The sequence below is a fragment of the Nerophis lumbriciformis genome, linkage group LG32 (genome assembly GCF_033978685.3).
Source record: "Nerophis lumbriciformis linkage group LG32, RoL_Nlum_v2.1, whole genome shotgun sequence".
NCBI lineage: Eukaryota > Metazoa > Chordata > Actinopteri > Syngnathiformes > Syngnathidae > Nerophis > Nerophis lumbriciformis.
The window spans coordinates 5,334,027-5,348,345 of record NC_084579.2 but is presented as its reverse complement, the minus strand read 5'-3'; the positions used below and the strand labels follow the sequence as shown (position 1 = coordinate 5,348,345).

The following is a 14,319-nucleotide window of genomic DNA, read 5'->3' as shown; positions in this document are numbered from 1 at the left end:
TAGTGGATCTAATATAATAGTGAGAGTCCAGTCTATAGTGGATCTAACATAATAGTGAGAGTCCAGTCCATAGTGGATCTAACATAATAGTGAGAGTCCAGTCCATAGTGTATCTAATATATTAGTGAGAGTCCAGTCCATAGTGTATCTAATATATTAGTGAGAGTCCAGTCCATAGTGGATCTCACAAAATAGTGAGTCCAGTCTATAGTGGATCTTACATAATAGTGAGAGTCCAGTCCATAGTGTATCTAACATAATAGTGAGAGTCCAGTCCATAGTGGATCTAACATAATAGTGAGAGTCCAGTCCATAGTGGATCTAACATAATAGTGTGAGAGTCCAGTCCATAGTGGATCTAATATAATAGTGAGAGTCCAGTCCATAGTGGATCTAACATAATAGTGTGAGAGTCCAGTCCATAGTGGATCTAATATAATAGAGAGAGTCCAGTCCATAGTGGATCTAACATAATAGTGAGAGTCCAGTCCATAGTGGATCTAACATAATAGTGAGAGTCCAGTCCATAGTGGATCTAACATAATAGTGAGAGTCCAGTCCATAGTGGATCTAATATAATAGTGAGAGCCCAGTCCATAGTGGATCTAACATAATAGTGAGAGTCCAGTCCATAGTGGATCTCACAAAATAGTGAGTCCAGTCTATAGTGGATCTTACATAATAGTGAGAGTCCAGTCCATAGTGTATCTAACATAATAGTGAGAGTCCAGTCCATAGTGGATCTAACATAATAGTGAGAGTCCAGTCCATAGTGTATCTAATATATTAGTGAGAGTCCAGTCCATAGTGGATCTCACAAAATAGTGAGTCCAGTCTATAGTGGATCTTACATAATAGTGAGAGTCCAGTCCATAGTGGATCTAACATAATAGTGTGAGAGTCCAGTCCATAGTGGATCTAACATAATAGTGAGAGTCCAGTCCATAGTGGATCTAACATAATAGTGAGAGTCCAGTCCATAGTGGATCTAATATAATAGTGAGAGTCCAGTCCATAGTGGATCTAATATAATAGTGAGAGCCCAGTCCATAGTGGATCTAACATAATAGTGAGAGTCCAGTCCATAGTGGATCTAACATAATAGTGAGAGTCCAGTCCATAGTGGATCTAACATAATAGTGACAGCCCAGTCCATAGTGGATCTAATATAATAGTGAGAGTCCAGTCTATAGTGGATCTAACATAATAGTGAGAGTCCAGTCCATAGTGGATCTAACATAATAGTGTGAGAGTCCAGTCCATAGTGCATCTAACATTATAGTGTGAGAGTCCAGTCCATAGTGGATCTAATATAATAGTGAGAGTCCAGTCCATAGTGGATCTAACATAATAGTGTGAGAGTCCAGTCCATAGTGCATCTAACATTATAGTGTGAGAGTCCAGTCCATAGTGGATCTAACATAATAGTGAGAGTCCAGTCCATAGTGGATCTAACATAATAGTGTGAGAGTCCAGTCCATAGTGGATCTAACATAATAGTGAGAGTCCAGTCCATAGTGGATCTAACATATTAGTGAGAGTCCAGTCCATAGTGGATCTCACAAAATAGTGAGAGTCCAGTCTATAGTGGATCTTACATAATAGTGAGAGTCCAGGCCATAGTGGAACTAACATAATAGTGAGAGTCCAGTCCATAGTGGATCTAACATATTAGTGAGAGTCCAGTCCATAGTGGATCTCAAAAAATAGTGAGAGTCCAGTCTATAGTGGATCTTACATAATAGTGAGAGTCCAGTCCATAGTGGATCTAATATAATAGTGACAGTCCAGTCCATAGTGCATCTAACATAATAGTGTGAGAGTCCAGTCCATAGTGGATCTAATATAATGGTGAGAGTCCAGTCCATAGTGGATCTAACATAATAGTGTGAGAGTCCAGTCCATAGTGGATCTAATATAATAGTGTGAGAGTCCAGTCCATAGTGGATCTAATATAATAGTGAGAGTCCAGTCCATAGTGTATCTAACATAACAGTGAGAGTCCAGTCCATAGTGGATCTAACATAATAGTGAGAGTCCAGTCCATAGTGGATCTCACAAAATAGTGAGAGTCCAGTCCATAGTGGATCTTACATAATAGTGAGAGTCCAGTCCATAGTGGATCTAACATAATAGTGAGAGTCCAGTCCATAGTGGATCCAACATAATAGTGAGAGTCCAGTCCATAGTGGATCTAACATAATAGTGAGAGTCCAGTCCATAGTGGATCCAACATAATAGTGAGAGTCCAGTCCATAGTGGATCTCACAAAATAGTGAGAGTCCAGTCCATAGTGGACCTAACATAATAGTGAGAGTCCAGTCCATAGTGGATCTAACATAATAGTGAGAGTCCAGTCCATAGTGGATCTAACATAATAGTGAGAGTCCAGTCCATAGTGGATCTAACATAATAGTGAGAGTCCAGTCCATAGTGGATCTAACATAATAGTGAGAGTCCAGTCCATAGTGGATCTAACATAATAGTGTGAGAGTCCAGTCCATAGTGGATCTAATATAATGGTGAGAGTCCAGTCCATAGTGGATCTAACATAATAGTGTGAGAGTCCAGTCCATAGTGGATCTAACATAATAGTGAGAGTCCAGTCCATAGTGGATCTAACATAATAGTGTGAGAGTCCAGTCCATAGTGGATCTAACATAATAGTGAGAGTCCAGTCCATAGTGGATCTAACATAATAGTGAGAGTCCAGTCCATAGTGGATCTAACATAATAGTGAGAGTCCAGTCCATAGTGGATCTAACATAATAGTGTGAGAGTCCAGTCCATAGTGGATCTAATATAATGGTGAGAGTCCAGTCCATAGTGGATCTAACATAATAGTGTGAGAGTCCAGTCCATAGTGGGTCTAATATAATAGTGAGAGTCCAGTCCATAGTGGATCTAACATAATAGTGAGAGTCCAGTCCATAGTGGATCTAATTTAATAGTGAGAGTCCAGTCCATAGTGGATCTAATATAAGAGTGAGAGTCCAGTCCATAGTGTATCTAACATAATAGTGAGAGTCCAGTCCATAGTGTATCTAACATAATAGTGTGAGTCCAGTCCATAGTGGATCTAGCATAATATTGTGAGAGTCCAGTCCATAGTGTATCTAACATAATAGTGTGAGTCCAGTCCATAGTGGATCTAACATAATAGTGTGAGAGTCCAGTCCATAGTGGATCTAATATAATAGTGAGAGTCCAGTCCATAGTGGATCTAACATAATAGTGAGAGTCCAGTCCATAGTGGATCTAACATAATAGTGAGAGTCCAGTCCATAGTGGATCTAACATAATAGTGTGAGAGTCCAGTCCATAGTGGATCTAACATAATAGTGTGAGAGTCCAGTCCATAGTGGATCTAACATAATAGTGAGAGTCCAGTCCATAGTGGATCTAACATAATAGTGAGAGTCCAGTCCATAGTGGATCTAACATAATAGTGTGAGAGTCCAGTCCATAGTGGATCTAACATAATAGTGACAGTCCAGTCCATAGTGGATCTAATATAATAGTGAGAGTCCAGTCTATAGTGGATCTAACATAATAGTGAGAGTCCAGTCCATAGTGGATCTAACATAATAGTGAGAGTCCAGTCCATAGTGTATCTAATATATTAGTGAGAGTCCAGTCCATAGTGTATCTAATATATTAGTGAGAGTCCAGTCCATAGTGGATCTCACAAAATAGTGAGTCCAGTCTATAGTGGATCTTACATAATAGTGAGAGTCCAGTCCATAGTGTATCTAACATAATAGTGAGAGTCCAGTCCATAGTGGATCTAACATAATAGTGTGAGAGTCCAGTCCATAGTGGATCTAATATAATAGTGAGAGTCCAGTCCATAGTGGATCTAACATAATAGTGTGAGAGTCCAGTCCATAGTGGATCTAATATAATAGAGAGAGTCCAGTCCATAGTGGATCTAACATAATAGTGAGAGTCCAGTCCATAGTGGATCTAACATAATAGTGAGAGTCCAGTCCATAGTGGATCTAACATAATAGTGAGAGTCCAGTCCATAGTGGATCTAATATAATAGTGAGAGCCCAGTCCATAGTGGATCTAACATAATAGTGAGAGTCCAGTCCATAGTGGATCTCACAAAATAGTGAGTCCAGTCTATAGTGGATCTTACATAATAGTGAGAGTCCAGTCCATAGTGTATCTAACATAATAGTGAGAGTCCAGTCCATAGTGGATCTAACATAATAGTGAGAGTCCAGTCCATAGTGGATCTAATATAATAGTGAGAGCCCAGTCCATAGTGGATCTAACATAATAGTGAGAGTCCAGTCCATAGTGGATCTAACATAATAGTGAGAGTCCAGTCCATAGTAGGGCCAGCAGGAGACCATCCCGAGTGGAGACAGGTCAGCAGTGCAGAGACATCCCCAACTGATGCACAGACGAGTGGTCCACCCCGGGTCCCGACTTTGGACAGCCAGCACTTCATCTGTGGCCACCAAACCTGTGCCCCCCAACCTCCACGAGGGATAGGGGGGGAAGATCAACTGATCTAAAAAGGGGGGTCTATTTAAAGGCTAGAGTATACAAATGAGTTTTAAGATGGGACTTAAATGCTTCTACTGAGGTAGCATCTCTAACTCTTACTGCTAGAACATTCCATAGTACTGGAGCCCCAATAGAAAACGCTCTACAGCCTGCAGACTTTATTTGGACTCTGGGAATCACTAATAAGCTGGAGTTCTTTGAAGGCAGATTTGTGTCCGGGACATATGGCACAATGCAATCAGCAAGATAGGACGGAGCTAGACCGTGTAGTATTTTATACGTAAGTAGTAAAACCTTGAAGTCACATCTTAAGTGCACAGGAAGCCAGTGCAGGTGAGCCACTATAGGTATATATATATATATATAAGTTTATATGTATATAGTGTATATACAGTATAGGCGTAATATGATCAAACTTTCTAGTTCTTGTCAAAAGTCTAGCAGCCGCATTTTGTACCAACTGTAATCTTTTGTGTGAAGGAAGCCTCCACGCAGTTTCTGCGGGTGTTGTCTGTTTCTAAGACGTTGTTTCCTCCCCGGCAGTGTAACCCCGCCCACCTGGACCTGTGCGACGACCTCAGTGACCTCCAGAGTGTCAACGAAAGCGGCGTCCTGCACACGCTGATCAGCCGCGCCAAAGCCAGCATGCCGCTAACGCACGCCGGACCCAACCTGGTCAACCTGTGGCCGCCGTTGCAGACGCACAGCAAGGTGACGTCATCACAACATATGAGGAGAGCGCCACCTTGTGCTCACCTTCACTTTCTACGCTCTCAGACGCCGAGGTCGCGTCGGGGGGAGTCCGCGTGGGAGGCTCCTCCGGCTTTGACCCGGATGGTCAAACAGGTCTACGTGTCCGTGGTCGGAACCAGACGGGACCACTGTGTGTGCGCCGTGGGCCGCAGTGGGACCGGGAAGACCACCACGTGTCAAGCCTTCACCCTCGCCCTGCTCGGACAGGCCGGGACCGCCGGACCCAACATGAGCGGTGAGCGCTAACCGGCAAACAGGAAGGATATATTGACAAAAGAACTGGGAGAGTTTACAGCAAACAAAAAGTGTTGATGTCAAACAGGAAGTATTGACAGCAAACAGGAAGTGTCAATGAAAAACAAAGAAGTACTGTTGAATAACACAAATGAAATATTGACGAAAAAACGGAAGTGTTGACGACAAACGGGAAGTGCTGATGTCGAACAGGAAGTGTTGCTGACAAACAAGAAGGAAGTACTGGTGAAAAACAGAAAGGAACCCCAAACAGGAAGTATTGAGAGAGGGAAGAGTGGATGGTGAGATCGACTGGCGGATCGGTGCGGCGTCTTCAGTAATGCGGACGCTGTATCGATCCGTTGTGGTGAAGAAGGAGCTGAGCCGGAAGGCAAAGCTCTCAATTTACCGGTCGATCTACGTTCCCATCCTCACCTATGGTCATGAGCTTTGGGTTATGACTGAAAGGACAAGATCACGGGTACAAGCGGCCCAAATGAGTTTCCTCCGCCGGGTGGCGGGTCTCTCCCTTAGAGATAGGGTGAGAAGCTCTGTCATCCGGGGGGAGCTCAAAGTAAAGCCGCTGCTCCTCCACATGGAGAGGAGCCAGATGAGGTGGTTCGGGCATCTGGTCAGGATGCCACCCGGACGCCTCCCTAGGGAGGTGTTTAGGGCACGTCCGACCGGTAGGAGGCCATGGGGAAGACCCAGGACACATTGGGAAGACTATGTCTCACGGCAGGCTTGGGAACGCCTCAAGATCCCCCCGGGAGGAGCTGGACCAAGTGGCTGGGGTGAGAGGAGTCCGGGCTTCAAGGGTTGACCCCAAACAGGAAGTATTGATAAATATCAGGAAGTATTCATGACAAACAGGAAGTAGGTATTGATGGAAAAAAAAACAGGAAGTGTTTACAGCAAACAGGAAGCATTCATGACAAACAGGAAGCACTGATTAAAAAGAGGAGGTATTAATGCAAAAACAGTAGTGTTTACAGCAAACAGGAAGTATTCATGACAAACAGGAAGTAGATATTGATGGAAAAACAATAAGTGTTTACAGAAAACAGTAAGTGTTGATGTCAAACAGGAAACTGATGAAAAAGAGGAAGTGTTGACGGCAAACAGGAAGTGTTGAGGATAAACAGGAAGCGATGATAACAAACAGTAAGGAAGTGCAGATGAAAAACAGGAAGTGCTGATAATAATAATAACTAGTCCTAAGTGTCCCAATACAATTGTCCAGTTTTAGTCCTAAGTGTCCCAATACTTTTGTCAAGTTGTAGTCCTAAGTGTCCCAATACTTTTGGCCAGTGTAGGTGTCCCAATACTTTTGTCCAGTGGTAGTCCTAAGTTTCCCAATACTGTTGTCTACTTTTAGTCCTAACTGTCCCAATACCTTTGTCCATTGGTAGTCATAAGTGTCCCAAAACTTTTGTCTACTTTTAGTCAGAATTGTCCCAAGACTTTTGTCTAGTGTACCTACCTTGTCTGCATTGTGTGGGCACGCTGATGCTTCCTGCTTTTAAGCAGCCATCTTAAAAAAAACAGCAGCGCAGCAGCATCAGCGCAGCGGGTCTTTGAAGGGTCATAAAATCAAAACCGGAGCAGTTATTAAAAAGCCCATCTATACTGTTAATCACAAGGGTTTAATCCCTCTCCTGTGTTAGTTTGAAGCCGAAACGACAAACGCGCTCAGAGGAGATGGATTTTGAAGAAAGGTGACCGGTTTTTACAAAAAGTTTGTTTTGAAGGGGGAATAGCAAACTTCCTGTTGATTTTTGCTGGGGGTTGTCAATTTATGAAATGTAGGTCTAAGTGAGACCTACATAGAGGTTTCATGTCTCTCCAACCTTCCCAGTGGGAGTTACAGGCAGTTTTGTCATTTTTTTCTTCCGAGGAGCAGTTTTTTCTGCGTTTTATTCAAAAATTGCGCTAGAGCGCAATTTTTGCCAGTCCTGATGTCTGTGTTCAGTTCGGTGAGTTTTGAAGCATGTTAAGGGGGTCAAATTACAGCTCAAAGAGGCAAAAGTGACTGTTTTTAGTACATTTTTGTCTTGAAGGGGGAATTGCCAACTTCCTGTTGATTTTTGCCCGGGGAAATTAATTAATGAAAAGTAGGGCTAAGTGAGCCCTACATAGAGGTTTTTGTTTCATGTCTCTACAACATTCGTACTGGGAGTTATAAGCAGTTTTCTTTCTAGGGGGCGCTAGAGCGCAATTTTGAGTTTTGGGGTTCGGTTTTTTTTTTATTAAAAGACAATTTTCGCAGGTCCTGATGTGTGGGTCAAATATGGTGAGTTTTGAAGCATGTTAAGTGGGTCAAATTAGTGCTAAAAGAGGCGGCGGAATAATAATAAAACCTTAGAAAAACAATAGGTCCTTATGTCCCATTGTAAAAGGACTCCCGTTGGGATTCCTTTTACAATGGGCCATGCGGGCCCTAATAATAATGAATTATATTTGTAACGCACTTTACATTTGTATAAAAAAAATTAAAAAAAACAACTGATGACAAACATGAAGGAAGTATTGATGACAAACAGGAAGTATTACAGCAAAAATTGACGGCAAACAGGAAGTGTGTGTTCTTCCAGCGGAGCGTGTTCAGGCCATGTTCAGCGTGTTGAGGGCGTTCGGCTGCGTGACTTCTCCACACAGTGACTCCTCCTCTCGCTTCGCCATGATGTTCTCGGTGGACTTCAACCACGCAGGACGCGCTGCTGCCGGACACCTTCAGGTAATGACACACACACACACGCTTTGAAAGCGATAATGAATGACAAGGCTTGGTCCCGCCCTCAGACGATGATGCTGGATAAATGGCGAGTATGTCACATGACCGGCGGCGAGAGTAACTTCCTGGTGTTCTCCCAGATGCTAGCGGGCCTCAGCGTAGACATGAGGTGAGCGCTTGTGCACGTGTGCAGACCTCCATGATGTCAGCTGACCATCTTCCTTCCCTTCCTTGTCAGGACGGAGCTGCAGCTCCATCATCTTGCAGAATTCCACTCCTTTGGGATGACTCCTCCCACCAAGGTAGAGTGCGGGGATCACGGGTGGGCGGGGCTTCACCCGAACGCTTCCTCAGCGTTCTTCTTCCTCTCAGGTGGAGGAGAAGCAGCGAGCGTCCGTCGGTTTCACCAAGCTGCTGGTCGCCATGGAAACGCTGGGCTTCACCGCCACTGAGCAGAAGGCCATCTGGCACGTCCTCGCCGCCATCTACCACCTGGGGGCGGCGGGGGCTTGCAAAGGTAAAGGCCGTCATCGTCGTCGTCGTCATACGGAGAAGCGGAGGAAGAAAGTTTCCAGCGGGCGGCATCTGACCTCGTTGTGTGCGTGTGTCAGTGGGGAGGAAACAGTTCGTGAACTTCGAGAGCGCCCAGGCGGCCAGCGGCGTGCTGGGCTGCGAGGGGGAGGAGCTTAACACTGCCGTCTTCAAACATCACCTGCGGCAGCTGCTGCAGAAAGCCACCGGGTGCGGCAGAGAGCGCGGCACAGCCGGCGAGCCCGAGGAAGGTGAGGCTAGCAAACATACTAGCATGCTAACTTAATGAGCGGTAGCACGTTACAAGCTCGCTCATGACCCGCAGGCCCTCGGCTGACGGCGGCTCAGTGCGTAGACGGGATGGCGGCCGGCCTCTACGAAGAACTCTTCGGCACCATCGTCTCCCTTATTAACAGGTGTGTGTGGGAGTTGGGATGGGGAGGAAACCCTGCCCCATGTGGAGGAGTTCAAGTACCTCGGAGTCTTGTTCACGAGTGAGGGAAGAGTGGATCGTGAGATCGACAGGCAAATCGGTGCGGCGCACTGCACACGGCGTACTGCTCATTGAGTTCGGACAAGCCCGAACAATTCGTCCATTATATTCGCAGAAGACCACATGTTCCCCATGAGAACCTACTCAGTGGCCTGAGGTGGTTCAGGTCAGAATGCCTCCCGAGGGAGATGTTTAGGGCACGTCCGACCAGTAGGAGGCCACGGGGAAGACCCAGGACATGTTGGGAAGACTATGTCTCTCGGCTGGCTTGGGAGAACCTCGGGAGCAGCTGGGCGTGGCTGAAGAGAGGGAAGTCTGGGCTTCCCTGCTTAGTGGTTACTCAGTGGACTAGTGGTTAGAGTGTCCGCCCTGAGATGGGTAGGTTGTGAGTTCAAACCCCGGCCGAGTCATACCAAAGACTATAAAAATGGGAGCTATAAAAAAGCTCGCTCATGACCCGCAGGCCCTCGGCTGACGGCGGCTCAGTGCGTAGACGGGATGGCGGCCGGCCTCTACGAAGAACTCTTCGGCACCATCGTCTCCCTTATTAACAGGTGTGTGTGGGAGTTGGGATGGGGAGGAGACCCTTCCCCAAGTGGAGGAGTTCAAGTACCTCGGAGTCTTGTTCACGAGTGAGGGAAGAGTGGATCGTGAGATCGACAGGCAAATCGGTGCGGCGCACTGCACACGGCGTACTGCTCTTTGAGTTCGGACAAGCCCGAACAATTCGTCCATTATATTCGCAGAAGACCACATGTTCCCCATGAGGACCTACTCAGTGGCCTGAGGTGGTTCAGGTCAGAATGCCTCCCGAGGGAGATGTTTAGGGCACGTCCGACCAGTAGGAGGCCATTGGGAAGACCCAGGACATGTTGGGAAGACTATGTCTCTCGGCTGGCTTGGGAGAACCTCGGGAGCAGCTGGGCGTGGCTGAAGAGAGGGAAGTCTGGGCTTCCCTGCTTAGTGGTTACTCAGTGGACTAGTGGTTAGAGTGTCCGCCCTGAGATGGGTAGGTTGTGAGTTCAAACCCCGGCCGAGTCATACCAAAGACTATAAAAATGGGAGCTATAAAAAAGCTCGCTCATGACCCGCAGGCCCTCGGCTGACGGCGGCTCAGTGCGTAGACGGGATGGCGGCCGGCCTCTACGAAGAACTCTTCGGCACCATCGTCTCCCTTATTAACAGGTGTATGTGGGAGGTGGCTTAAGGAAGAGATCTTGACCCATGTGGAGAAGTTCAAGTACCTCGGAGTCTTGTTCACGAGTGAGGGAAGAGTGGATAGTGAGATCGACAGGCGGATCGGTGCGGCGTCTTCAGTAATGCGGACGCTGTATCGATCCGTTGTGGTGAAGAAGGAGCTGAGCCGGAAGGCAAAGCTCTCAATTTACCGGTCGATCTACGTTCCCATCCTCACCTATGGTCATGAGCTTTGGGTTATGACCGAAAGGACAAGATCACGGGTACAAGCGGCTGACGTGGTTTAGGTATCTGGTCAGGATGCCACCCGAACGCCTCCCTAGGGAGGTGTTTAGGGCACGTCCGACCGGTAGGAGGCCATGGGGAAGACCCAGGACACGTTGGGAAGACTATGTCTCTCGGCAGGCTTGGGAACGCCTCAAGATCCCCCGGGAGGAGCTGGACCAAGTGGCTGGGGTGAGAGGAGTCTGGGCTTCTCTGCTTAGTGGTTACTCAGTGGCCTAGTGGTCTATGTAATGCACACATAGACATGTTACATTTAGATCGGTAGGTTGTGAGTTCAAACCCCGGCCGAGTCATACCAAAGACTATAAAATTGGGACCCATTACCTCCCTGCTTGGCACTCAGCATCAAGGGTTGGAATTGGGGGTTAAATCACCAAAAATGACTCCCGGGCACGGCCACCGCTGCTGCTCACTGCTCCCCTCACCTCCCAGGGGGTGATCAAGGGTGATGGGTCAAATGCAGAGAATAATTTCGCCACACCTAGTGTGTGTGTGACAATCATTGGTACTTTAATAAGCGGAAGAAGATGGATGGGTGTGGGAGTGTGTGTGTGCGACATGACGACACCATCGTTATCCACGCAGAGCTCTGAGCGGCCAGCAGTTGGCGCTAGCGTCCGTGACGGTGGTGGACACGCCCGGCCTGAGGAACCCTCGCCACGCGTCCGAGGAGCGAGCGGCCAACTGGAGCGAGTTTTGTCACAACTACCTGCAAGAGCGCCTTCTGGAACATCACCACACACACACCTTCACACACACCTTGGAGCGCTACACACAGGTGACGCACACTCACGTCCTGAATGGCTCCCACGTCCCGCCGCCGGTCATGTGACTCCGTGCGTGTGTCCAGGAGAAGGTCCCGGTGGCGTTCGAGTGTCCAGAGATGGACCCTGCTGACGTGGTGGCCGCCATCGACCAGCCGCCTCCGCAGGTACGCTAGCACGTTAATACGCTAACAGTGCGGCTCGCATAGGGGGCGTGGCCAATTGTGACAAACATGTGATGCCTCTTGGAGGTGCGAGCGGCAGAGAGCGCCCTCAGGGGTCTTCTGTGGGTCCTGGACGAAGAGATGACAACGCCGGCGTCCAACGAGGGCGCCGCCGTGGAGCGCGTGTGCCAGTACTACAATCAGACAGGTGACTCCGCCTCCAGCGATGATTATGATGCCGATGATCATGTGACCTTCCTTCAGTGCGTCAGTGCGAGCAGCCGCTGCAGTTGGAGGTGGGACACCTGGCGGGCTGCGACCCGGTACGCTACGATCTGACGGGATGGTTCTCGCTGGTCCAGAACAATCCGTCTGCTCTCAACGCCGTCGGACTTCTCCAGAACTCGTCCGTGTGAGTGCGAGGTCACATGTTGGGGGCGTGGTCAGGCGGTGACGCGGCGTGTCGTCCTCAGAGCGTCAGTGAAGGCAATGTTCTCGCCCGCCGTGAACGTGCCGCCGCTGTGCCGCGGCCTGAGCGGGCTGGAAGGCGCCAGTCAGCGCTCGCTGCAGAGGAGCGCCACCATCAGGAAGACACTCAGCGGGGGGGCGGCGGCTTTGCGCAGGCACTCGCCGTGCATCGCCATCAAACTGCAGGCCGTGAGTGTCGCCACCGCCGCCTCCTGAACCACGTCCACGTCCGACTTTGTATGTCTCCGCCCCCTCAGGACGCCCTGGTCAACGTGATCCGGCGCGCTCGGCCCGTTTTCTTGCAGTGCATTAGCGCCAAGATGGACGCCGGCGGCGCGCCCAACGTGGCGACACTGCGAGCGCAGCTTCTGTCGGCGCAGACGCTGTCGGCACTGCAGCTCTACCGCACAGGTCAGTGCCCATCACCGCCACAGGTCACATGACACTCGCCAGGATGCTGACCTCTGCTGTCATGGCAGGCTACCCTGATCACATGACCCTAAGCGACTTCAGGCGTCATTTCCAGGCTTTGTGCCCGCCCATCATGAAGCGCTACGCCTCCATGTTTGTCCGCCATGATGAGAGGAAGGTGGGTCACGTGACTCGCCCTCGTTTAACGCCTCTGGACTTCAACTGAACGCCGTCTCGCTCGTCTTTGTCTCAGGCCGTGGACGAGCTTCTGGCCGACCTGGACCTGGACCCCAAGAGCATCGTGGTCGGCGCCGGTCGGGTGAGAACGCCTCCTCCTGAGTGTGGAGAAAGTCCATCCTGCGCCGCCTCTGGCAACTTCCTGTTTCCTGTCAGGTGTTCATGAGGCGCGGCGTGCTCCGACACCTGGAGAGTCAACGCGACCTGCAGGTCAGCGGCTGGCTGGTCCACCTGCAGGCCGCCTGCGTGGGACACCTGGCCCGCCAGAAGTACCGCACGCTCAAGGTCAGCGCCGCCGCGTTAGCGTCCGTTGCCATAGAAACGTACATCGAAGCCTCGTGTGTGTGCAGGTGCGGCACATGGCCGTGCGCTGTCTTCAGAGGAACCTTCGGGTGTTGCATTTAGCGGCGGAATGGCACTGGTGGAAGCTCTTCTGCCGCGTGCGCCCCCTGCTGGACGTCAACATGGACAACGAGAGGCTGCGCACCAAAGAGGTACACACACACACACACACACACACACACACACACACACTTGGTGGTTAAAGAGGAGGTGTCTGGTCAGGATGAAATGTCGGTGCTCAAACGGCGTCTGGACAAGTCGGAGAAGGAAAGGAACGAGTTGAGACGGACGGTGGACGCCTGCAACACCAAAGTTTGTCCCGCAACACACACTTACGCCTTTATTCACACACACACACACTGACGTAGTGTGTGTGTGTGTGTAGCTGACGGCGGTGACCTCTGAGCTGAGCGATGAGCGTTTCCGTGGTGACGCGGTGGGTCAGGCTCTCGACGTGGAGCGAGCGGAGAGACTTCGTCTGAGCAAGGAGAACAAGGGGCTGCAGGTGAGGCGGCCATCTCGCCTGCCTCGTTTACCACTCCTCTTGACTTCCTGTTGGTTTGTTCAGGCGCGCCTGGACCAGTGCAAGGTCGCCATGGAGACGCTGGAGAAACAGCTGGAGGAGGAGCGGCAGAAGTATCGCAACTTGGAGAGCCAACGAGCGGCGGGGACAGGTGGGCGTGTACTTCCAAACAAGGAGTTTGAAATTCAAGTATTTATATATATATATATATATATATATATATATATATATATATATATATATATATATATATATATATAAATACTTGAATTTCAGTGTTCATTTACAAACTACAACTCACAAACACTTTAGAGTTAGGCTCCACCATCAGAATGTGTACTTAAACTTATAAAGATCACATGGATATTATTCAGTGAGTTGATTCACCAAAACTAACCTGTTATACAGGAGGAAAAAGCACACAGGACGTTTTAATTGTTCACAGACTGGTCGCGCTCATCAGAATGACAAGACACTTCCGGTCTGCAGGTGATAGCATTCAATTGGGAAGAAACACCCTACTGCCCCCTACTGACCAATGTGAATACTGATAAATGTGTAATGACAGCTCCAAAAATGAATTCAAACCACAAAATAAAATAAATAAATCAACACAAAAATGTGACACATTATGGGTGGGTCACATATGCATGTACAGTAGA

General features: G+C 48.7%; 1 protein-coding gene across 1 annotated transcript in view; it reads left to right on the top strand.

Moving 5' to 3' along the window:
- Positions 1–14,319, top strand: part of LOC133574521 (unconventional myosin-XVIIIb-like) — a 47,448-nt gene that overhangs the window by 23,135 nt on the left and 9,994 nt on the right. The window contains exons 7-27 of the mRNA XM_061926677.2: positions 5,065–5,232; positions 5,299–5,509; positions 8,103–8,245; positions 8,311–8,411; positions 8,481–8,544; positions 8,615–8,759; positions 8,854–9,024; positions 9,099–9,191; positions 11,336–11,526; positions 11,599–11,679; positions 11,764–11,884; positions 11,941–12,088; positions 12,150–12,333; positions 12,402–12,555; positions 12,624–12,733; positions 12,809–12,874; positions 12,949–13,077; positions 13,143–13,286; positions 13,357–13,446; positions 13,520–13,639; positions 13,703–13,808. Of these exons, the coding sequence (XP_061782661.1) occupies positions 5,065–5,232; positions 5,299–5,509; positions 8,103–8,245; positions 8,311–8,411; positions 8,481–8,544; positions 8,615–8,759; positions 8,854–9,024; positions 9,099–9,191; positions 11,336–11,526; positions 11,599–11,679; positions 11,764–11,884; positions 11,941–12,088; positions 12,150–12,333; positions 12,402–12,555; positions 12,624–12,733; positions 12,809–12,874; positions 12,949–13,077; positions 13,143–13,286; positions 13,357–13,446; positions 13,520–13,639; positions 13,703–13,808 (2,740 nt within the window). The remainder of the gene's footprint in view (positions 1–5,064; positions 5,233–5,298; positions 5,510–8,102; positions 8,246–8,310; positions 8,412–8,480; positions 8,545–8,614; positions 8,760–8,853; positions 9,025–9,098; positions 9,192–11,335; positions 11,527–11,598; positions 11,680–11,763; positions 11,885–11,940; positions 12,089–12,149; positions 12,334–12,401; positions 12,556–12,623; positions 12,734–12,808; positions 12,875–12,948; positions 13,078–13,142; positions 13,287–13,356; positions 13,447–13,519; positions 13,640–13,702; positions 13,809–14,319) is intronic.